We start from the raw sequence: 25,610 nt of genomic DNA on the forward strand, positions 1-25,610 counted from the left end.
TTGTTTTTTGGTGCGAAGTCCTCAATCACGTGCAGGCGATTGTCGCGGTCACTAAGAAAACGCACAACGGCGAACATGGTGCCCAGCTCTGTACAAGGAGGTAAGTCTTGAAAAATTGCGCAACGTGCACCAGACAGAACACACGCGCAACCAGGTTACTCCCGAAAGCGCAATAACTGCCCATAGTGGGCAGTGGGCTCAACCGGCCCAGCGTCGCGGCTGATTCTGGCAGATTTCCGAACAGAATAACTAATAAGGAAATGATAATTGTTAGGAACAAAATATTTATGAATATGACTCGATTATTTAGACTGAACGCATAAGTATTAGTTAATCAAGCACTTATTTTGAGATTGATAGCGTCTATTGTGGGTTATGTGTGCCATGAATGTGTGTCCTTGGGTAGCCCGCAATCAAACTTAATCCAGTCCAATCCAAGACGTAAACATTATGGTGTGGGAAGCTACCGGCAGTTCGAGCCAGCATTTGCATCGTGAGTTCAAGGTTTGCATGGGAATGCACAGGAGAGAGTATGGGCCGTATAGGATGGAATAGCTGCACCCAGGCAGCGCCTCCTACATCCCATATTCAACGAAAAGTTATCTTGAGAAATCAGCCCGCCGCGCGCAGGAGTCACATTCATCGCAGCCGGCCACCGACGTTACTGAACCACACAGCAGTGTCGCCGGCCATGCGTAGGCTTCGATATCAACTCCACATACTGGCGCGCAGCGGGCGCAGCTGCCAGCACAGACAAAACTTATGCAGGATGCCGAGACTACGGCTGAAGGCCACTTTTAGGCTGATTCGGTGGATGAAGTGGTGTCAACGTCACCTTGTGACGCCCCACAGCCTCCCATCGACGCAGAAGTGCTGCACGAAGATTGTAGCTTTTCTGCTGACAATTTGCTGGCATTAACGGCGAACTTTGGTTTGGAGTTTGGCCTTTGACCTGCAAAGGCTAATAATGCACGTTCTTGCTCGGCACGATATACCAGCGACGAAATATCACTTAAACAGAGTGTCGAGGCCGAAATTAAAGCCACCCATTTCCACTTCTACTGTGGAAACTGCTTGAAGCTACTTGCCGAGACCACTGGCGATCTCGCCGAGAGAAATGCAGTGCGAGAAACATGCTCTGTGTGCGGGCGTCACTACAGAGGCCAGCAGATGCTGCAGGATAGGCACTTGTTATTAACACTGCCTATTGTGAAGTTGCTTTCTTCTTTACTCTCTGGAAATGATATTTCTAGTGTGCGTTATCAAAGACTTGATATCATAAAGCAGACTTTGTTGACAAGTATGCGACGGCAGACATAACAGATGGCGCCCTCTACAGAGAGCTTAGGCGCAAAATGGCGTCCAAAATTGACCTCACCCTCACTATTAACACAGACGGAAGCCCCGTCTTCAAATCATCAAAATTTTCTGTGTGGCCAATTCAGATGACAGTGAATGAACTGCCAGCACTTATTGGACAGAAAAATGTGCTTGTATCTCCACTCTGGTATGGCCAGAAGCATCCTGACATGACTCTGCTATTGAACACATTTGTGAAACAAATTGATGGTTTGTCAACCGACGGCATTACATAGACGGCAGGCAAGGAAACTATGCACTTAAAGGTAATTTTTTTCTGCTAATATAGAAACTGTTCGAACAACACAGCTTCAGACTATTCTGGTTTGTAAATGATGCATTGTGATGGAGTGCATAGACTAACTGCAACTTGAAAGGGTGTGTTGCTGGGCTAGCTGGTCACTTCATTCAGCTTAGAATCCACTGTTTTGGAGAGAGGCAGAGTGGAGAATGACAAGCACAACTACTGATAGTTCAGCACAAATAATGAGGGTGCAAGTGGAGCAGCTTTTTTATCCTGCTGATTCAAGCCATCACCTCTGCACCTGAGCAACACTGTATGGTCTGAAGTTCACGTACAGTGCTATTCATAACGCTATTTGTGTAGAGTTTGATAATATTACCAGCCAATACATGTAGTGCTCAATCATATTCCAGTTAATTAAAGGCTGAGTACATAGACGGGATTGCTGCAAGAGTAACAAACCAGAAAGCTACATATAATGTTCAGTTTGTACTCAAAGAGCGCATTGACGTTATTAGAGCACGTCGAATAATGAATAACATTTGTCGCAAATTGGCTATTTTGTGATTCTTTAAGCATGGAAATAAATGTTGTGCTTGCTTACGCGGGTATACTGCTTCAGCTGCTGTGCGGATGCACCTGCGCTGGCGGCCATGCGGCACTTTCTTTCTTTCTCTTTATTTGTTCCTTTCCGCTACAGAAAGCCGGAGCCAAAGCTAAAGGCTGCAGTGCCTGACAAAGGCTTTCGCTCCGGATGACGTTCAGCGAGCAGGTAAAGAGCACACAATGTTTCGTCACATATAGATTTGCGCCATGCATGAACACATAAATACTTACAAAGTAGACTAACATAGAATTGCTGATTGCTTTGCAATAACAGAACATTTAACTATAATATATTGAAAGCAAGACATGTCGTTATAAGAAACATTACTAAAGAATATCGGCTATACTAAAAACAGACATACATATTCAGGTACAACAAAACGAAAGAAGCAGCACAAAATTACACAAATACAAAGTGTGGGTTTCTAAGTGGACACAGGCCACCACCCACCGCGGGTTCGAGCTTCGCGCGAGCCAAGGGCCCCGATCAGCCGTCACCACACACCACTGGGACACCGATGCGGCGCACTCAACCTCCGCTGGGAGGAGAGCGATTCGCCGCAAAGAAATAGGCCTCCAAGTTCACAAAGGAGACGTTTGTTCACATCGTCCTCCAGCTGATACACACACACTCAATAGTCACCCCGTCCCGGGGGCGCGCGAGGAGCAAGGCTCCGCTGCGCGCACGAAGCGACTCGAGTAATGCGCACCGCTAGCACGCCGCTGCGGGAGAATGTCCCCGCGGCAGTGCTGTGATCTCTCTCTCGTGTCGACCGTTGGGCCGGTTGCGAGAGAGAGTGGGCATTCAACGCAAGGTACGCCTGTCAGAGGTCGCTGGACCCCGCTGGACAGGCTCGAGCCGCTGCAGGTCAGAGGACACGTGCGGGCGAGCTCGAGTAAGCACTGGTCCGAACGGCAAAGGCCGGCACGGACAAACAGTAACGTACGCACCTTACGCTGTCTCGGAGGGATCTCTCTCTCTGGGCCCCGCTCGGACGGTCGCGCGGTGCGCGGCCGCCCCAAAGCGGGCCCCGATTCCCGCCAAAAGGCGCCAATGGCAAAGGCCCTTGGGGAGCCGGGGCGGAGCTGTGGCTAAATGACAGTGATTAGTCACCCAGCCGCCTCTCCACCGCCTGAGGCGGGAGCAAGGGAAAGAGGAGAAACAACGCGGGCGGCCGGCACAGCCGCGCAAAGGCGACGGCGGAAAGCCAGGATTCCCACATCCCCCTCTCCTTAAATGCCCTCCTACCCATCGGCAAAGCACGCGGCCAAAAATAAAGAAATCAATACACAAAAAAATAAGCTACACTTCAGTTCCAAAATAAAGAAATGAATACACAAAAAAAAAACTAGCTACACTTCAGTTCCAGCCAGAACAACGTAAGAAAACAAAGGAAAAAACAAGGCAAACAACACTTGCATACGCTTCAGTAAATCAAAGCAGCCTGCAGATTATATACACGGTACACAAGGAGATGTGAATACCACTGTACAGCTGTGTTACAGGTGGATGCCAGCCTCAAAGTTCGATGGCACGGCCCAGTGGGCCGGTCGGCGACTCACCGCTCGCAGACTTCAAGTTGAACGGGTTGGGAGGGCCGACGACTGATGGCGGTCTTCTTTCCGTTGATGTAGGGTGCGTTGATGACGACGGGGCCGCGGCAGAGCACTGACCTCGCGCCCTTGGACACGACATCACGTTCGGCACAAGAGAGTTAGTGCACCCCCTTCACGCCGGCTGAAACGGGCGAGGACGTTCGGCGGCGTCCTGATGTGTAACCTTGGCCACAGCGAGGGGTCCTTCTCATCCTCGCGCTCACGCAGAAGCACAGCGGCACAACTCACAGGCGTCGCCTTGGCTCATGGTTACGCGCGCACACAGCCACAGCCACAAACACGCATACACCGGCACGTGCGCGGACGCTGGTCGGCGACAACGACCCCCCCATCAGAAGCGTCCAGAGGCGCCGCGGCGAGGGTCAAAGGATGCACTTTCCGCCCCCCATCACCCCAAACGCCCCGCCAACTTCCCCTCCATACGGGCCGCACAAAACTCGCACCGCGACACACGGCTCCTTAACGAGCCCACCACCCACAGTCGGGCCGGAAATGAGAAAAGGCTCGCTGTACAAACGACACCTAATCCAATCTATTCCTTCTAGAAGATAAGAGCAAGAACGAGCGGGCTGAAGTTTACATATGTACAAGTCTGGTACGTTAGAACAAAAACAGACGAACCAGCAGGAAACGAAAGTGGCTAGAAAACTGACTAAAAGCAAAAAAAAATAAATAAACTGATAAACACACAAGGCTGGAACTGAGCATGCTGCAAAAACAACAACAAAAATAACACACCGTGCTTCACCTGGGTAGGGCCTGACGAGAAAGCTCGCCAGCTAGCTGAGGCTGCGTGCCTTCGGTTGCGGAAAAGTCCGCCGTCCGGCATAAATCACACTGGTGACCGTCGCCTCAGATTGTACCGGTGCTCCGTACGCTTGCGTTCCGCAGCACCAGTTGTGCCTTTGCGCTTGCCTTTGATACCAATGGGTACCGGCGCAAGCTCGTCAGACCGTGACGCGTAGGCCTTCAAGTCTATGAACCCCTGCTTGCTCCTGGGGAAAGGCCCCATCAAATCGCAGGTGGCCATCTGCCACGGACGCACACTGTCAATCGGTTTCATCATTCCAGGCGGCTTGCCGCCCCGTGACTTCACCGCTTGACAGACATGGCAGGAACGGCAATAGCGGAAAATGTCACGCTTCATGCCGGGCCACGTCACCGAATGGCTCAGTTTTGCAAAAACTTTGGAGCCACTCAAATGACCGGCCAGTGGTTAGTCATGAGAGAATCTCAACAGTGCGCCTCTCAGACTTTTGGGGATAACCACCTAGAGCGGGTCGATGGACTCGTCATCGGTGGCTATGTATTTCAGCACGAGCCCGTCATGGTCCAGTAAATATGAATCCCCGGGGTTCGCCGCGACACACGCTGGCTTCTTCCCCCCTGCGCCCGCTACAATACAAGTAGCGTCACGGCGCTCCGTCTCCCTGAGACCGTCGCTCACCTCGCGACAAAAAAGGTCATTTTGCTGGGCTTTCAGTAGCTCTTACGGCTGAAAACGATTCCAGTCATCCCAGAGGGGAGCATGGTCTCGTCCCCACTCAGGTTTGCAGCCAAAATTTCCGTTCGCGTCGGCACCTCCGAGGCGCTCACGAAGAGCTTTGCCTCTCGTCCGCTTTGCGAAGCGCTGCTCGCCTGGTTAGCGGAATGGGTTAACCCGTTTGCGGGTTCCCCCTCCTTGCCGCCCGGCGGCTCGTCCGCTGTTTCGCCCCTCCGCCTACAGGCGTCAAGGCGCCGCAGGCGAGTGGGGCACGGGATAGCGCGTCAGCTACCACGTTTGTGCTCCCCTTTCGACACTGCACGGAAAAGTCGCAATGCTGTATCAGGAGAGCCCAGCGCGCCAGCCGACCCGCAGGCTCGCGGAGCCGCATCAGCCAACTGAGCGCACTGCACCCCTGCCTCAGTGGAGGCTTGGGCGGGCTGCACGAACGACGGAGGCAAGGCTCCTAGTTCGATGAGCGGCGCGGTTTCCGCAGGCCCCGTAACTTCACCGCTTGACAGACATGGCAGGAACGGCAATAGCGGAAAATGACACGCTTCATGCCGGGCCACGTCACCGATTGACTCAGTTTTGCAAAAACTTTGGAGTCACTCAGATGACCGGCCAGTGGTTCGTCATGAGTGAATCTCAACAGTGCGCCTCTCAGACTTTTGGGGATAACCACCTTGAACGGGTCGATGGACTCGTCATCGGTGGCTATGTATTTCAGCACGAGCCCGTCATGGTCCAGCAAATATGAATCCCCGGGGTTCGCCGCGACACACGCTGGCTTCTGCCCCCCTGCGCCCGCTACAATACAAGTAGCGTCACGGCGCTCCGTCTCCCTGAGACCGTCGCTCACGCGTTGGGCGCCAGTTGTGGGTTTCTAAGTGGACACAGGCCACCACCCACCGCGGGTTCGAGCTTCGCGCGAGCCAAGGGCCCCGATCAGCCGTCACCACACACCACTGGGACACCGATGCGGCGCACTCAACCTTTGCTGGGAGGAGAGCGATTCGCCGCAAAGAAATAGGCCTCCAAGTTCACAAAGGAGACGTTTATTCACATCGTCCTCCAGCTGATACACACACACTCAATAGTCACCCCGTCCCGGGGGCGCGCGAGGAGCAAGGCTCCGCTGCGCGCACGAAGCGACTCGAGTAATGCGCACCGCTAGCACGCCGCTGCAGGAGAATGTCCCCGCGGCAGTGCTGTGATCTCTCTCTCGTGTCGACCGTTGGGCCGGTTGCGAGAGAGAGTGGGCATTCAACGCAAGGTACGCCTGTCAGAGGTCGCTGGACCCCGCTGGACAGGCTCGAGCCGCTGCAGGTCAGAGGACACGTGCGGGCGAGCTCGAGTAAGCACTGGTCCGAACGGCAAAGGCCGGCACGGACAAACAGTAACGTACGCACCTTACGCTGTCTCGGAGGGATCTCTCTCTCTGGGCCCCGCTCGGACGGTCGCGCGGTGCGCGGCCGCCCCAAAGCGGGCCCCGATTCCCGCCAAAAGGCGCCAATGGCAAAGGCCCTTGGGGAGCCGGGGCGGAGCTGTGGCTAAATGACAGTGATTAGTCACCCAGCCGCCTCTCCACCGCCTGAGGCGGGAGCAAGGGAAAGAGGAGAAACAACGCGGGCGGCCGGCACAGCCGCGCAAAGGCGACGGCGGAAATCCAGGATTCCCACAAAAGTCATGCTTGAGCAATAGGGTTTTTAGAAAATGTTTGGACATTTGTTTCGTAAAATTTACTAATTCATCAACACGATTCAACCACAAAGGTATCTGGAAGCCTGTATATTGCCGGCCATAGTTTGTTCTTGTAATAGGTGTCCTTCTGTGTCCTCTGTGGAGAGAATACTGTGAACATGGTTCAGGACTTGTTGTAGTGTAGAGCTTGTTGTTCTTTATATACTGCAAGAGCTTGAAGTAATATACTTGGTTTGCTTTGATTAATAAATGCTTTATAAAGAGCGGACTTCTGGGAAGAAGTTGAGGCTTGCCATAAAAGTTTTCAAATATTCTCAGTGTTTTCTTCTGCAATAAAATTAATTTGTTATAATTTTGACCTGTTGTTGTTCCCCAGACCAATGCACAGTATGAGAGACGAGAGTAGAACAGAGAGTAATACAGCATTTTTTTTAGCCAAAGCGGAACAAGGTTTTTAACCTTATACAAACAGCCAACTGCTTGACTTAGCTGTTTGACCCATTTCAATGGCTACTACACCTGTGGATGGTGTTTGCACCCTGGAGCATCTGCGGATGGTTAGGGAAGATAACAAAACTAAGAATGCAGTCTGCTTTCTGATAAGACGTGCTGAGGCAGATTTTCGACTTTTCTTCAAGCACCTTTCCTGTAAAGACATACCTTAGTGTACAGTGTACTTGGGCTTGCCGGTAGTTAACTTGCAACACTGGTCATTGAAACACTGAAACATCGAAAGTTAAGTTAAAACACTGATCCTCCTGGTCACGGCACCAGTTAAGTTTCTTCCGTAAAACGTCGAAATGGCCGGTTCGTCGATGATTGTACGTGGTTAGCATTTCGAAGAGCGCTTCGCGCTTTCGTCCACTCGACCGGCGACACGTTGCCGGTTGGGGCAGCAACTGCAAACTTCTTGATAGAGAAAACTTGTTTATTTAAGACGAGACAAAAAATAAAGGCAACAGGAGAAAAAGGCGGTTAAAGGAAAGGCTGGTTAAAAGCGGCTGAGACTGGGGCTCGGCGCGCTTCCCCTCGCTCTTTGTTTGCAGCGGGTTTTAATACCTTCGATAATTGGGCGGAGCTTTATTAAATCTGCTCTCACCCAATTTCAACCAATACTGCTGCAATGGCATTGTACATACAAGTGGGCGGAGCGCAGTACTCACCAGAGCCCGACTCGGCGGACCGCGCACTTTTCCTGGAATACGCACTCTAACGAGGCGCCAGTAAAGTCCACCGCTTGGTCGTTTCGAAAGTCGCCGACCCCACTGACCCCCACCCACTTGAGAGCTAATCTCTTTTCAATGGGAAACGGTCGTCAGCCCCTTCGTCCCCGTTTCCCGCGGTCTTGGACAGCGTCCGAAGCGCGCGACGCGCTGTCACCATTGTCAACCCCTCCCGAGTTCAGGTGGACACGGTAGGGGTGAAATGAGCTACTGGCGCCGTAGGCTTCTACCTTAACACCACTTCTCAGCTCTGAAGAAAAATTGTACCTTATTTTGAGCAGCAATATCATATTTCAAGATGATTGCACGTTGTCGGTTTTTAAAAATGTATTGTAGAAGTGGATTCTCAGAAATACTCCTGTGAACAAATGTGGTAATATTTTGAAGCGCTGAACTGTGCGAGATCTTTACAAAGTTATAAGTTTGTGTGGTTTTCAATTTTTTCTTACATTGCCAAACAGGAACCGTCAAGTACCTCGTGAGCACTGTTGTGCCTGACAGGGCTGCTGAAGACACAAGCACGACGATGATCGAGGCTGCTACAGCTGGACGGCCTGTTCAGGGTGTAAAGGCCTAACGCCCTTAATTAAGCTCTCATAATGTAATATAATCTGGGGCTTTAGCTTAGATTATATGCATTGTGTGTTGCTGAGTGTGTCGCGGCAGTTAACCGAGAACTGTCTCTCCGTGTAGGGGAGCAACACTACATTGGAGCACCAGAAAGAGTGGCAGCGATAGATCAGCGTGTAAGTGCTATAAAGCCACATCGTTGTGTTCCACTTCTTCCGCGCTCAGTTTTGCTGAGGAAGTACTAGAAAGCCTCAGAGTGGCAACAGTGCCTTTTGTATTTTGCATTGCCATGTTTGAGAGGCATCCTTCTACGGCAATATTTTAAACATTTGGCATTACCTGTGAAGGTTATTGCCCTTCTTCTGCAGGACACAGTGATCTTGAATGACACAGCTGTAAGCACGAACTGCCTTGTAAAGTTTGTTGTTGATATGCAGTTTCTCTATGGAGAAAAACAGATGACTTTCAATGTGCATCAGCTGTTCCACATTCCTCCAGTGCTGCGCACCAAGGAACACTTGGGCACATTCTTTCTTTGCATTTTAGTCCGACATTGGCCAACTTAAGCAGCTAGTCACATCAGAAAAAGGTGCCCCGCTGCAGATTGTAGAGCGCCTCATGATGGCCAGCAACTTCAAGAATCTGAAGGCTTTAGCTAACCCTCGCACTTTGAAGTTCTTGGCAAAAGCTGGCCTATCAAAGAGTAAAGGTGCTTTACTTCTCAGCAGGCCCCGAGCTGCGTCTGACCAGCTGCTTCGCCTTCTTCAAGACCAAGTTGGCAACATCATAAGTTGCCCTGTTGTGGAACATGACCGAGTTATTCTGTCTCCAGGTCTTGTTTTTCACAGTGTGCAATACTCAAGGCCAAACAAGACAAGCAGCACAGCCTTGCAGTCATATTTGAGAACCTGCCTAAAAATAAAGCACATTGTTTCCTTCAATGACATGACTGGCAATATAAGCATTTTTGTACTTTCGATTAAAATCTTTTCCCATCGTGCATTCAGTACAGAACAAATAATGACATCTGAGGGTGCTAATTTCCAGCAACTAGTGGAACTTTTTACTAATGTTACCCCATGCAACTATATAGAGTTCAATGGAAAGTGTTTTTTTTAGAAGATTTTCTTTGAAAATGCTCTCTGTCGGTTATTAATAGGACAATGAGAGCAACGTTTTTCTACTTGAACCGTGGATTTTACTTTCATTTCTTCTTTCACTGTTTGTTCTGCACCAGAAATGATTTCACCTCTCGGAAATTGCTTTCACTACGTTTCTGACCAACTGCGGTTGATTTGTGGATCCTACGTTGGAATATGCAGGCGTTCTATAAGTTCATAACCCATAGCATGATTTGGAGTCTAGACCCGCCGCGGTGGCTTAGTGGTTACGGCGCTCGGCTGCGGTCCCAAAAGACGCGGGTTCAATCCCGGCCGCGGTGGTCGAATTTCGATGGAGGGGAAATTCTAGAGGCCCGTGTACTGTGCGATATCAGTGCACGTGGTCGAAATTTTCTGGAGCTCTTCACTGCGACGTCCCTCATTGCCTGAGTCGCTTTCGGGCGTTAAACCCCAATAAACCAAACCAAAAACATTTGCAGTCGAGTCTCATATCAGCCAGAAATGCATCCACTTCTAACAATGTGGAACTGGTGCTACCACAGTGGCTATGCTTTCAATAATAAAACTTTTTATCTTCACAAAAATACTTTGCTGTTGTTGCTTTGCTTGGACTTTAATGTCCCAAAGTGACATGGCCTCTAATGGACATCTTTGTGGAGGACTCCTCATCAATTTTCACCACCTGCAGCTCTTTAACACGCATTGACAATGCACAGCACATCCGTTCTTGCGTTTCGCCTCCATCAAACCCATTTCCTCGGGAACCACAGTCGAGCGATCTAAACAATGAGCCACTGCATTGGAGAAAATGCACCTGCTGTGCATTGGATTGAATCCTGGCCATAACAGCCTCATTTCTGTGAAGGAAAATGTGGAAACGCCTGTGCATTTTCTTGCATTTTCGTTGTTGCGTGTTAGCACTGGACGGTCAAAATTCATCTGGAACTGTAATCTACCAACTCTTTTCTTGTTTTTCCTTCTTAATTTCACTGTATTCAAATATACAGGGTGTTTCACCTAAGACTTTCTGCAATTTTTAAAAATAAGCTATTTGAATTAGATGCGCGCTTTTTCTGGCATAGCATTGTCAGTGGTGTAGTACATCCTAATGCAGCTAAGACGTGCTAACTAGCAGGCTTGTTAATTGCCTGTTGACTGGAAGACCGCCCGAATCATCCCTGTACCTAAGAAAGGAGATCGTTTAATGCTGTCAAACTACCGCCCAATCTCCCTTATTTCATCTTGTTGTAAATTAATTGAACACGTCATTGCTGATCGCATAAATGAATTCCTAAATCGGCACTCCATTTTATCCAAATTTCAGCATGGTTTTCGTAAAGGATATTCAACAGTAACCCAATTAGTAACAATTGTTCACTCCATTGCATTAAGCTTAGACAATAATGGCCAAGTTGACCTAATATTTTTAGATTTTAGCAAGGCTTTTGACAAAGTCCCTCATGATAAATTAATTCTAAAGCTTAAATCTATTGGCCTTCCTGAGATATTAGTTACCTGGATTTCAAACTATTTAACTAACCGTAAGCAGTATGTCTCGATTGATGGAGAGGAATCGGGCGCTCTTTCAGTCACTTCTGGAGTGCCTCAGGGGAGCGTACTTGGGCCTTTATTGTTCTTACTATATATTAATGACATCGCCGACACAACTGTTCCGGGCGTTGAGATTCGATTGTTTGCGGATGACTGCTTGCTGTACAGAGATATTACATGTTCAAATAACCAGATTGACCTAAACACTTCTCTAACTAACATCCTTACCTGGTGCCAGAAATGGGACATGGCTTTAAACAAAGAAAAAACAAACTTCCTTCGCGTGACACGTAAAAAAAATATTTTTGAGCACAGGTACCATCTCGGACAAACACCACTAAAGGAAGTTTCCAGTTTTAAATACCTGGGTGTAGCATTAACTAACAATCTGGCCTGGAATTCACATGCGGAAAATATCTGTTCGTCCGCCTTTCGCAAACTCTATTTTTTAAGAAATAAACTTTCCAAAGCTCCCCCTCAGGTTAAACTTCTCGCGTTTAACTCACTAATCAGGCCTAAGCTCGAATATGCATGCGTGGTGTGGGATCCTTATACTAATACTAATATTAAGAAAATTGAAAGAATCCAAAGAAAAGCCATAAGATTTATTTATTCTAAATTTTCACCTTTTGATTCTCCGTCTGAGCTAATGAAATCTAACCGTATCCAACCTCTTGAGATAAGAAGAAAAAATATTCGACGAGAATTTCTTTCCTTGCTCATAAATAACAAACTGGCTCTTGATCCTGCACCCTATTTATCGTCTTTAGCTACACGCATCACACGTCACCATCATCCCGGTTCACTTACCCCGTACTTTGCTAGAACTGACACTTTTAAATTTTCCTTTTTCCCGCGTACCATCAGTGAGTGGAATTCTCTGACATGATAAAATGTAAGCGCATAGTCATCCTGCATGCCTTTTTTTATTTTTAGTTTTAGTTTTTCTTTCTATTTTACTTGTTATTTCTTTTTATTTTACTTGTTACTCGTGTATCTATGTTATCTTGTTCTGCTTGGATCTGTAAGACGATCTGCAGTATGAAATAAATAATAAATAAAAAAAATATTTAATAGTTAACTTTTAAACTATTACCGTTGAGCTCCTTAATTATTGAGAGGCATGTAGCTCACTGTAAGTGATGTCCATATCCGTTTTTATAATTTCGAGAACGCGATTATCCTCGGCGCTGTGGCCCAACAAATTTTGGCTATTTCGACGAGTTACGTGCACTGCAGAGGTTGCTTTGCCTGCAAGCTTCTCAAACCGCATGTATTTTGCTGCGATGTAGGCGAAATTTGTTGGGCCACAGCGCCGAGGATAATCGTGTTCTCGAAATTCTAAAAACGGATATGGACATCACTTACGGTGGGCTACATGCCTCTCAATAATTAAGGAGCCCAACGGTAATAGTTTAAAAGTTAACTATCAAATATTGGTTAATAAGCCTGCTAGTAGCACGTCTTAGCTATATTATGATGTACTACACCACTGACAATGCTATGCCAGAAAAAGCGCGCATCTAATTCAAATAGCTTATTTTTAAAAATTGCAGAAAGTCTTAGGTGAAACACCCTGTATAATGTTCTAACAGCAGTGTGTTGAAAATTTATTCGCATGTAATATTTCCGCTGAGCAGAGCAATTCATGCAGCATCAGGGGTGTGTAGGTAGCATTATCCTAAATGCCTCTCCTGTTATGACTGGCAAATTCTGGTCATGGAATAGCATTGTGTTTTTTCACACTCTGGTGCATTGTAGTTTATTTCTGGAAGTGCTTTCAAATGCTGCTTTATTCGGAATAATTTGCATAGCTCCAAGTGGCTAAAAGTCACCATTTATTCTAGCCACTCACAGGCGTCTACTCTATATGGCTGACTGTCAAACGTTCCAAGGGTCACTAGTAAGACACTGCTGCCACTCTGCGGAGTTGCTACTTTAGGACCAAGTGATTGTTTCTTAGTGCCTTGTTTCTTCTCAGTTCTTCTTTTGTTATGATAGTTATATGCATCAATGCATGCTTTTTGTATTCATCATTGTGTAGATATATAGGTTGTACAGTGTACCACTACTTTTTACAGGAAATTAGCAATGACAAAAAGCTAGAAAGCAGTGGGTTCTTAGCTCTAAACAGCAGATTCAAACTCCAAGAGGGAATAGTTCAACTAGTTAACTCATTGCTGGTTAAATTTTTTTTAAAACAGTGAAAATAAGACAAGAACTGAAGACATGCACTTCCGAAGAAGTGACCCTCTTGTGCCATCATTTCCGCTGCTTTTTTTCTTTGAAAAATCTAAACTAGTTTACTTCATGCTGTTACCAAAACTCAGTTGAAAACCAGGAAATCATCAAATGGGACCATTAGAGTCCAAACACAAAACCACTGAATGCGCTGCTGGTTCTAGCAGCATCTGAGGAAACCAGTGAGCACCCTTCCGGAACCATTACAGCCTGTAGGCTGCCTGCTGGGACCAGCAGCAAACGAGTGAACACCTCGCCGGGACCAGTACAAAACCAGCAATCTACTGGCTGGTTCCATCAGTACCAGCAGCTCCCAGCAGGAAACCAGCAAAAAATTTTCACCAGGGGCGCCGTTTTTAAAAAAATTCCTGTGTGCAAACTACTGGCCTAATCGAGAGCAAACATCACTCACGGGGTAGCACATTATGGTCTACGTTATTTCCCAAGTAACGCATAATGTTGCTTCAACGTTGCCTGTAAGTACCAACTTCCATGCAACGTTATGTGACAAAATCTCACATTGCTGCAACGTTGCCTCTGGTATGTTACTATGACGTTTCAAAATTACGTTACTGTAACGTTTCCAGACATCAGAGCACTAACGTTAGGTATATGTTTCAAATTTACGTCAGATTAACGTTTCTAGACATCAGAGCACCAACATTAGGCATACACATCTCGCCAACGTTCAGTGTGACCAATGTTCAGATGACATTCATATTTTGTAACATGTACATAATACTGACAAAGCCACTAGGGCTCCTCAAATTTTCTATGAATTGACAACACACAAACACGTTCAGTGATACATATGACACACTTTTATTATAACATGAAGGCCATTTCGGTAGTAATTATTTTCTAACACGTAAGTCAGTTCACAGGGCACATAACCAATGGCTGTACTTTTCAGTGCTAACAAAATCTCAAAGATAAACTCCAAGTTACATTTGAGCACTCAGTGGCATCATACATTTCATCGAAAAAGTAGGTGTGTGCGAATATTCAAAATGTTCACATATTAACTCAATTATTATTGTATTCGATAACTCCGACACCACACAGCATGCTGCCGCAATCAGACAGAAAGGAGGGTTCAATACTACAACGCTTTCTGTTCATGTGGTGACATTCATAATGCTAAGATACGGCCTTTAAGTGTTCAGTGAGCATTCGAAAATCCTGCGGAATGCCTTATCTCGGAGGCCACAGCTCATCGCCGCTCTCATCAACTGGGATTTGAATCAGTTTATATGCTGTCGTCATCAGAAGTAAAATGTATTTTTCCTATGGGTATTACATGAAGGTCGCAATGTTAATATACAGACTGAGTTATAATATGTCTAACAACAGTTACAGCTGTTTTTCATACTCACACAAATAACGAATAATCATGAAAATATTTGATTCATTTTTTGACTAAATCATTCATATTAGATTCAGTTCTGAGAAAGCACTATTCGCACATACCTAAGAAAAAACCAGGAATTCTGATCTGAAATAACCACTCGAAAAAGTCTCTCTTCATTTTGAGAGTAACCAGTTGTGTCATGCCTGGAGGTGTTGTAAGCGAACGTCACATAGGGCAAGGCGAGATCCCAGTCTTTGTGGTCGGGGGAGACGTACATAGACAACATGTCTGTTAATGTTCGATTCAAACGCTCGGTTAGCCCGTTTGTCTGTGGGTGGTATGCTGTGGCAATCTTATGCTTGGTAGAACACGAACGCAGGATGTCGTCGGCAACTCTGGAGAGGAAATAGCGTCCGCGGTCTGTGAGTAATTGACGAGGGGCACCATGTTGTAGAATAAGACTGTGCAAAAGAAAGTCAGCGACATCGGTCGCGCAGCTCGTAGGCAGCGCACGGGTGATCACATACCGAGTGGCATAGTCTGTGGTTACTGCGATCAACCTATTTCCGGAATCCGAGGTCGGGAATGGTCCGAGAAGATTGAGCCCTACACGGTGGAACGCCTCCACAGGCACGTCTATAGGATGCAGAAGACCAGGAGGTGGTGCCGAAGGCTTCTTTCTGCGCTGACAAAGGTTGCAATTGGTGACGTAATGCCGGACTGTACGGTATAATCCAGGCCAAAAGAAACGATGCCGTATGCGGTCGTAAGTTCGTGCCACACCGAGGTGGCCAGCTGCAGGCAGGTCATGGAGTTCTGGAATTATAGAAGACCGCAGCTGCTGGGGAATGACTAGAAGGAGTGAGGGCCCGTCAGGACGGAAGTTGCGGCGATAGAGAATGTCATTTTTAGTAACGAAGAGCTGCAGGGAGCGCTTGAAGCTTCCAGAGCTGAGGCCCTCGATGATGGTTTGCAAATATGGGTCTTTGCGCTGCTCCTCGGCGATGTTGTGTAGATCAGAAATGCCATACAGGGAAGGGATATCGTCAGTATCACTGAGAGCAGGTGGCTCGACAGGGTACCGAGACAGGCAATCAGCGTCTTGATGGAGACGTCCAGACTTGTACACGACAGTGTACGAATATTCCTGAAGGCGTAGCGCCCAGCGGCCAAGACGCCCAGAAGGGTCTTTCAGCGTGGACAGCCAGCATAGGGCGTGGTGGTCCGTGACAACAGAAAAAACACGCCCGAACAAGTATGGCCGGAATTTAGCTACAGCCCAAACTAGAGCGAGGCACTCACGTTCCGTAATGGAGTAATTTCGCTCGGCAGGTGAAAGCAGGCGGCTAGCATACGCAACCACGTGGTGTGGGCCCCGGGAGCGTTGAGCCAGCACGGCTCCGATCCCGTAGCCACAGGCGTCCGTGCGGAGTTCAGTAGGGGCCGCGGGATCAAAATGTGCCAGAATCGGGGATGATGTCAGTAGGCGGACAAGCGTGGAAAACGCATTTTGTTGATCAGAGCCCCAGGTAAAGTCTGTGTCCGTCTTCAGGAGGTCAGTGAGTGGACGAGTGATAAGGGCAAAATCTTGAATAAAACGGCGAAAGTAGGAGCACAGCCCAAGAAAACTGCGCACGTCTTTCTGAGAATTTGGGCGAGGGAACTGTTGCACCGCTGCAATTTTAGCTGGATCAGGACGTACACCGGAGGCATCGACGAGATGTCCCAGAATGGTGAGTTGCCGGCGGCCGAATTGGCATTTGGACGAGTTGAGCTGGAGCCCAGCCATACGAAAGACAGTCAGGATACTCCTGAGACGTTCAAGGTGCGAGGCAAATGTGGGCGAGAAGACAACAACATCGTCAAGGTAGCACAGACACGTAGTCCACTTAAATCTGTGAAGGAGTGAGTCCATCATCCATTCGAAAGTAGCTGGTGCATTACAAAGTCCGAACGGCATCACTTTGAACTGGTATAAACCGTCGGGTGTGACGAAAGCTGTCTTTTCGCGGTCCTGCTCGTCAACGGCGACTTGCCAATAACCGGAACGAAGGTCAATGGAAGAAAAGTATTGAGATCCGTGGAGACAGTCGAGAGCGTCATCGATCCTAGGGAGTGGGTAGACGTCTCTTCTTGTGATGCGGTTCAGGTGGCGGTAGTCGACGCAGAAATGCCAACTGCCGTCTTTCTTTTTAACAAGGACGACTGGAGAGGCCCAAGGACTGGACGACGGTTCGATTATGTCCTTAGCGAGCATCTTTTCGACTTCCTGTTGTATCACTTGGCGTTCGGAACTGGACACCCTATAAGGCCGGCGGTGCAGAGGAGCGGCGTCACCAGTGTTGATACGATGCTTCACAATAGTCGTACGAGCTAAAGGGCGGTCATTGAAGTCAAATATGTCCTGAAAAGATGCCAGAAGATGGGTAAGCGCCTCGGCTTGGTCGGCAGAGAGATCTGAAGCGATCATATTGGCAAAGTGGTCAGGTCTCGAAAGAGCTGTGACATGATCGTCCGGAGAGGACGATACACAGTTTGTGACTGCAGAGATCACGTATTCATCGGTAGGGGACAGCGTGGCGAGGCACATGCCTTGAGGAAGCGTCTGGACGTGCGTACTGAAGTTGAGAACAGGTAACCATGCGCTGTTTGCCGAGACTGCGACAACCGTATGGGCAAGGGCAACATTCTTTGTGACGGGCAAATCAAGGACAGGGGTGATGATATACTGGCCGTTAGGAAGAGGTGGAACAGATTTAAACAATACGTAAGTAGCGGCTTCAGGTGGTAAGCGGGTGAACTCGGCAGTACAGAGACGGTGCACAACTGGGGCAGGTGGTTCTGAGAGGTACGGTAGGTCCAACTCAACAACACTTGTAGCACAGTCAATAAGGGCTGCGTGCTCACTAAGGAAATCAAGGCCGAGTATGATGTCATATAAGTCCAACTCTCTTACACTTAGGATACTGCACATCTATTCAATTACAATATTGCTGCTCTCGCACTAACAGCCTATGAGATTGTCAAATCAGCTTTCACGCATATATGTAGTCTGCGTCGTCCTTGTGTAGAGTGCTTGAGCAATGTTCACCACCTGATAAAAACAAACTAGAATGCAGATAAGTTCCCGGACAACGTGCTCGTGCTAATTTTGCTTGCAGGTCTGTGTGGCTCAACGTCCTCGCAAGTGTTGCCTTTGAAAGCTACAGGCTGCGACAAGGTGTCAGTTTAGTGTAGGAAAGTGTGCTGCTGAAGTGCTCTACACAAGGGTGACACGGACTCTATGCATCAGATAACAAAAAATGTCTGATGGGAGATTGCGAGCCAAGGGTCTTCACAATGGGAGCAAAGGGAAAATAACATCTGTGTTCTTGCTCCATGGTAGACACACACATTTTTCAGAGAACTCTCTTACATCCCACATACTGAGACTCTGAGAAAGCTCCTTGGCTTTGTAAACACCGATATCAGTGAGGTGCAGCACTGCATTGTGAAAGCCACTAATATTGGTGTAATACTGTCCACAGATGGAGACCTCTCTATCAGCTACTAACACATTCCTTATTCGGACAATATTTCCATCTTTCATCTTCACGCAGTTATCTCCAGCCTTTGTAGAAAGCACTTTGTTTTGAATTGTCACCTTACTGAATTGCTGCCCTTGGAAATTTGGTGGGACAGGTCCACTATCGTGCATTTTAGCAAGCTTAATGTCATTGCTGCCAGGATGACATGACTGCTTGTTCAGCAGCTTCAGTTCAGTTTCCCTCATGAAAATTTGCTGGGTTGGAAGGGCACGGCCTCTCACTAGTTTCTTCAGCTTCCCAAGAAAACTTTCATATGGGAAGGCGGAAAACGATGCCAGACAGCCAAATCGTCGCACATCCTCTGCCAAATGCATGAGGCTGTGTGTGCTGAGAGTATATATGCCATTACCATACAGGCTGCCCGCTTCTGTAACAAAGTTAAGAAGCAACTCCTCAGCTTTGTTACAGTAAGCCATGCAGAGCTTGGGTGATGCCAGTATGGTAATGGCACAACTCAGTTTCAAAAAATGAACATAGAACTGGTGAGCCAGATGGTGTTTGAGCACTACAGGGCCGAAGTACACGAGGAAGTTCCTGAACTCCGATGCTTTCCAAAACTCTAGGGCTCGTAGTGACCTCGGGTGGCGTTGAATCTCGTATGGAGTGTTAACTGCCAGCTGCACCAGCTTTTCTGAAATTTTCTGACGTGTACCCACAGGCAGCTTTGATGCTGATGGGACTGTGGATGTCCAGTAGTGAACCAGAAGTCTTTTCATGGCACCAAGGCATACGAGGTGCATGTAGTCTAGCGGGAATTTGCTGACCAGTCCAATACCCAGCTCAAGTAATGGTGAAGCAGAATTATGGTGGTTGGGTTGTACCATATTTCTGAAATCTTCATCTGTACGCAAAGGGGCAAATGCATCAGGAAATATCACTTTCCTGTGCTCTTCAGAGTACACGCCCTTTTGCGTGCATTTTTCGCAAGCAAAGTATGCTGCATGTCCTTTAGTGCACTTAAGAAAAGCCCGCGCAGGCATGTCGCAAACAAATGCACGCACAACCACTGCATAAATAGCCTCACCATGCTGCAATCCAATTTCAAGAAGTGAAGCAAGCTCCTTCAGCACGTCTCGCATGTACATTTCAACATTCTCGGGCTTAGAGTCGCCCATGTATAGAGCTGCAAGGAAAGGCTCATGTCTTGAGCTCTCCTCAACTCGCACAAGAACGGGCCAAAACTGCTTCGACGAGCTCCGAAATATGGGAACACCATCGACGTTTATCGACAGTGAGATCACTGAAGTGTTCAAGGGTATGGAGCCACTTTCTAATTGTTCAAGGATGTTATCAGTCACCCCGAAAAAGCAGTAACTACCGTTGCCCATGATGGTTACTGTGCTGGAACGAGGAGTACGCAACAGTGCTCTGGCGTCAGAAGGCAGGTCTTGGTGGTATGGTTGTAAGATCTTTAGAAGCTTAGTAACTTGTACGGCACAAATGTTACCACTCACAGCCCACGTACGAAGCTGGTCGCGTACTGTCGGCGTTAAATCCGCTTCTCTCTCGCTGCTCTCGTTTGCCGAAAATTCTGGAGGTTCAGAAACTTCGCCACTTGCTCGTGGATCAATTAAGGGCAGTGCAGACACAAATTCCCCATCGTTGATAGTGTTGTCGTCGGACCCATATTCGTGAAACACACACTCAGTCTCACGAGGTTCTTCGATCGTCTGCCTCCGGTGCATTACGGCTTGTGGACGGTTCTGGCTGCATCGCAGCTTCATCAGATTGACAGAGTGCTGCTACTTGGCTTGCTCTGCGCCTGAATTTTTGTCTAGTTCCAACGTCAACGAGGCGTCGCTTAATCCTCTCCATATTCCGGGAACCGTCGGTGTAAATTCACATCCACATCCACACAATGCTAGTTATGATGCACTGAAGTTGGCTCGCGTACAAGCAACGCGAGCATTTGCTCAAGGTAGGCTTGTGCATGAGGAGTACCAGAAAAGAAACGATGGGAAGATACAAATGCACTTTCAAAACACCTATATCACACACCGACTATAGATATGCACTCGTCAGCACAAAATTGCAGCGCAGCGGATAGTCGCCGCCATAACTGCATGCCCGTGTGGCTTGGCTTGGCTGCGTTTTACCTAAGCTAGAAACCACCTAAGCCAAAAAATGACGAAATAGTTTTGTCAGTAAACTCAAAAAACATATTTACATGACAAAAATATCTCTAAAAATAAAAGTACTGAATACTAAACACAAAAAAAACAGATTTTTTTTACAATTGAAATGCTTTTACACGTACAGGACAAAAAAAAAATGCTGTCATGAGCACAGAAGACAAGAAGAGACAATCCAATTCAATCCAAAGTGACCATGTGCGCGCGCTCAATTCGCAGTTGCATCGATTGCATTGCAGCTTGAGGGTCTGAACGTCGTCTTTGACTTTTCGGGGCTGTGCAATAGTTTACAGGTGAGTGCATATTATACTTGTGCTACTGATTTGAAGGCACTGTTTTTAGTTCGTAGGCATAGTTAAGTCAGCATGCTGTCGTTCACGGGTGGCCATACATTTAAGCACTTCTTTTCTTTCCCGCTGCGGTTGAATGGCATCCGCGTTTCTGCGTGTTTTTTCCGACAAAAATTCTTATTGCAGTGTGAGCATAACGTTGCTGCACTGCCCACGCATAACACATGGTGGAGATGGATTGTTACGATGTTTGAACATTCTTCTCACCCATTATTTGAGAATCGCGACATGATGCTAAAACCTTAAATCGGCATGCACTTAGCTTATGTTGCTTCATTAGTCTGCGCGGCCGTTTAATGCAATTTAGCGCCCGCAAAAATTCTTACCAGTTAGCCCCCAGCAAGTTGTAACAGCTATGAGGCGTTGCTCAATTTTATTTTTCTATCCTTGCCAGTTTGAAATGTCTTTATTTTGGCAGTTAGGCCTGTGGGCATGCTGGCGTACTAGCTAATCACGTTTTGTTCTCGCAGGATGTTTTTCATTGTGGAGTTTGCCAGCGGTGACGGAGTGGCTGCAGTGCCCAAAGCTTGGGTGAAAAATGGTGAAGCACTTTGGCCGCCCTACAGGAATCCGTCCCGATGCCGAAGTGCAATAAAAAGTTGCGAGAAGCCAGGAGAGGCATGGACAGCCCATAAATGCCGCGTTTTGGGCGAAGCTGGTATGTCTTCTTTCGTTAGTGTATTATTCTATTTATTTATTTATTGTGCACCTCAAATGCCTCAGATTGGAGTATGCATGCTGAGCTGCTCGGTTTGTAATTTCAGTGTTATAAACTTTTCAGATGAAATGGCAAAACATTCCGAAATCTTGATTCAGTGATTAGCGTTACATTTGTATTGTAATCGCATTATTGTTATTAATCGCATGTCAGAGCTGCTTTTACGAACCTCTGTGTTGCTTACTGAATTGCTTTTTAGCTACCCCATTCAATGTGGTTGGTTTTTAAATACTGAAATCCTTGCATGTAGTGACCTACTGGGAAGCCAAAAAAAGAGAAAAGAAGGCTGAAGAAGTCTCTGATCTCACAACGGATGATGAGCATGCGAAAAAGAGGGTTAGGAGGCCCACTGAGAAGCTCCTCTACGCAGGTGAGCGTCCACCACTGCTGAAGTGTGTTTGCCCAGCATGCTTCATTGAGTCCTACATTTGTTATATGCTTCGCTACTGTTCATGAACATTACTTTACCAGTTCACTAATTTATTGAAATGACTAATGACTTTAGCCATTTTTAACCTTGTAGAGTCTGAGGATGACAGTGGCAGTGAAGTGCCAAAGAACAAGAGGCAGAGGAAAGTGACATCTTTCATCTCTAGCGATGACAGCATTGACAGCAGTGATCATGCTCCTGCAGCTGGTCAGAAACCTGTGCAGCAGATGCCTTTTGCTGCCCGCCCTGCTCCTAGAAATATAGCAGTGTCGGCAGCGCCTGGTCAAGAGGAAAGTGCGATACAAGGTGAACACTTGTGCCTCTACTTAGTTGCAATCAGCATCTAACACGCAACATATTTTGAAAGAGTAACTAAAATTGCTAGTGGACATGGTTACTTCTGTGTTGCGGTGCTTTCCTAGGTTAGTACAACTAAAATTTGGTCAATTAGGGAATTCTAGGCAGCAGTTCATTTTTGCTGTGTCGTTATTTCAGTGCATTTTTTTATTTTTTTGCATTTCTGTCTCAGGGCTTCTGAAAAATGCCTTAAAAATGCTGGCAAAGGTGGAAGAAAAAATTGATCATATGACAGAAAGTGTGCAACGTCTTCAAAACGCCCAAGGAAATGCACGACCAGTGCCCTCAGCAAGCTTGGAAGTCCTCCAGCTCTTGCCTCTTTCAACTTTTGAAGAAGTTGAGAGTCTGGAGTGCCTCCTGGATGATACAGAAAATAGAAAGACCTTGGCAAGTGCTTCTTTACTTTGTATGAGCTTAAAAACCTAAAGTGCTATTTGTTTTTTTTTCTTCATTTCAAATACAGGTGATTATTTCATTTGGTGTCGTTTGTGAAAATGATGCCTTATGCGAACACTTGAAGTTGGTCTTCTGGACATGAAGGCTTAATGTATGATATATGAGGCAGGGTGGCTTATAACTGCTGTGGCATTTGGAAGCTGAGACCTAATCCCAGCTGCAATGGCCCCACTTTGAAGGGAGGAAGGGGGAGGTGCAGAAGACGCTATGGGCTATTTGATTAAACTGCCTGTGACAAAATATGTACAATACAAAACAAACGAGGGTTGAGGGGGAGCCTTAGTTCGTTAGCCAACATTTCAACAAGAGAACTCCTCCATCTGGGCAAGTGTGGTCATCATTGGTGGGAGAGCCTCTTTATGTTACTTTTGTTCAGGTCAAGCTGACCTTTTTTTCCAATGTCTGTGCAATACCTTTTTCTAATTTACATTAATCACCTAGCCGTTCCCTGAACTCCATTCCCTCGCCTGTAATTCTTCCTGAAGGAAGTGAAGGCTCTATTTAACCGCTCCAAGTGATGATCGCACTCGCCCAGATGAATATGAGCATTTGTTAAAATGTTGACTAGTGGACTAAGGCTCCTTCTCAACCCTTGTTTGTTCTTATGTGTTGTCATGAATCCCATCTTCCTGCCTTCTTTCTACTGTGAAAAATATGCTCAAGGCAGTTACATACTTGCGGGTCAAGTAACTAATGAGGATTCATGTTTTCATTCATTAACTAACCAATTGTTCTGAGTGTACAGAGTCATTTATAGTTACTATAGTCGGACACAACTCAAGAAAAAAGCGGCATTTCCCCTCAAAGGATCCCCCTCCAACCATTGGCGTTGACTGATTTTCAGGACGTCGTGGTTAACCTCAGTGAATGACATTACAGGGAGTGGCACATGAAAGGCGGCTAACAGCGACTTAAATGGACTAACCCCGGAGTCATGACAATCAGTTGACTCCATTGACTGGTGGGGGACCTTTTAGGGGAAATGCTGCTTTATTTGAGTTGTATCTGACTAGATCAAAATATAAATATTTATTACATATTCTAATGTTCTCAGATCTCCCATCTGGCTTTGATTGGAGGCTCTTGCCAGAAGGACGTAGTGCGGCAGCTAATGAAAAGGGCCATTACCGATGAGCTAGCCAAAGGCTATTGCCTGACTGGCAGGAAGGGCAAGAGGCCATTCATGGAGTTGAAGCTGATGAATATTATCATTGGTTTGTACAAATTTTGTGTTTTATTGTGGAAAGCCCTTATCATATCACAATAATTCTAGCACTTTATAGTTTGTCGTGAAGGAGTCATGAAGAAAAGCATGCTTCATGAATTTATAATTTTCTGGAAGGCAAATCCACAGAACAGTTTCTTTTAGGACATAATTCAAAAGTAAATGTGCTGAGGCATATAACAGACCAAAAGGTACGCATCTCAGTGTGTACATGTTTGAAATTTGTAACAGAAGTTGTAGAAGTGCAGTTCTGAACTGTAGCAGGTATCGATTTCTAGTGTTACTTGTGTAATGCTGTGATACTGTGTCTTTGCAGCTTCACTTCGGCTCTCTTGCCCATCTGGGAAAGAAGTGGATTTTAGGCATGACATTGCCGATCACTTTCGCCACGCACCGGCGCGCTGCAAGAAACGGCAAGTCAGAGCCAATGTTCCCGATTTGCGTGTGGAAGCTGGGTTAATTGAATAGGCTTATGTGCAACTCTTTAGAAGAACTTCTGCATTGTACTAGAAACGGCACATTCTGTATTGATTTCAGCCAATTGACATCTAAGTGTTGAGCCTAGTGCCGAACATGAGGCATATTGTGTGGGGCAGTAGAGGTAGTTAAAATGCATGGGACATAGAGGCAACCAAGAATGTTTGTTTTGTTATTTGTACTTCTCTGTAAGAAGTGTGAAATGCTACTATACTGCGATCTATGGTGTAGCACATTTTAGGGGCAAAAAATTTGTGGGTGTCTTTGCTTCAAGCTTTATCCTTCGTATTTGTAATCCAAAAAATATTGGCACACTCCATACACAGTACAATTCTATCTTGCAAACTAAGTTTTTGTTTCTTCATTACTTTTTCAGTGCACAAACCTGAATATTAGTAATTTGTGTGTTTTTATTTCAGTGACCTCATTCGCGTGCTGGATGACGAAGATGCATAATTGTGTCAAATAAATGTTTCAGTGGATTTAACATGTGTATCATTTGTAATTCTTGCACTATTGTGCCTGCATCTTTCAAGTAACAAGTCAGTAGTGCAAGTCTGCCTTAAAGTGCACGATCACTACTTACCATCTTTTGGCAGGTGATTTGCATTCATATATAGATGTGTGTAGCAGTTGACAAAAGGCAGCAGACACGCTTTTTGCATGATTCCTCTATCAGCTGTGACCACACCGCACATACTGCACGCAGGTAGTACTGCTCATTTAGCTTTTTATCCAGCTGCTCCCCGAGGAATGTGCATGCAATGTAACAGAATACAATAAGGCAACGTAGAAGCAACGTTTTTCT

The 25,610-nt window shown here is 46.7% G+C and overlaps 1 protein-coding gene and 1 pseudogene across 1 annotated transcript; both read left to right on the plus strand.

The window, feature by feature from the left end:
• The first annotated feature begins 75 nt into the window (after positions 1-75).
• On the plus strand, positions 76-7,575 carry LOC149338358 (uncharacterized; annotated as a pseudogene).
• A 13,407-nt stretch (positions 7,576-20,982) lies between these two features.
• Positions 20,983-25,289, plus strand: LOC149338359 (uncharacterized). The gene is made up of 7 exons (XM_089547626.1): positions 20,983-21,082; positions 21,610-21,797; positions 22,108-22,227; positions 22,381-22,593; positions 22,817-23,031; positions 24,642-24,738; positions 25,222-25,289. The coding sequence occupies exons 2-7, from the start codon at positions 21,611-21,613 to the stop codon at positions 25,269-25,271; spliced, it is 882 nt and encodes a 293-aa protein (XP_089403752.1). The 5' UTR covers positions 20,983-21,082; position 21,610; the 3' UTR covers positions 25,272-25,289.
• The last annotated feature ends 321 nt before the right edge of the window (positions 25,290-25,610 follow it).

Source organism: Amblyomma mixtum, chromosome 6 (genome assembly GCF_055824585.1).
Source record: "Amblyomma mixtum isolate Tamu chromosome 6, ASM5582458v1, whole genome shotgun sequence".
NCBI classification, from domain to species: Eukaryota; Metazoa; Arthropoda; class Arachnida; order Ixodida; family Ixodidae; genus Amblyomma; species Amblyomma mixtum.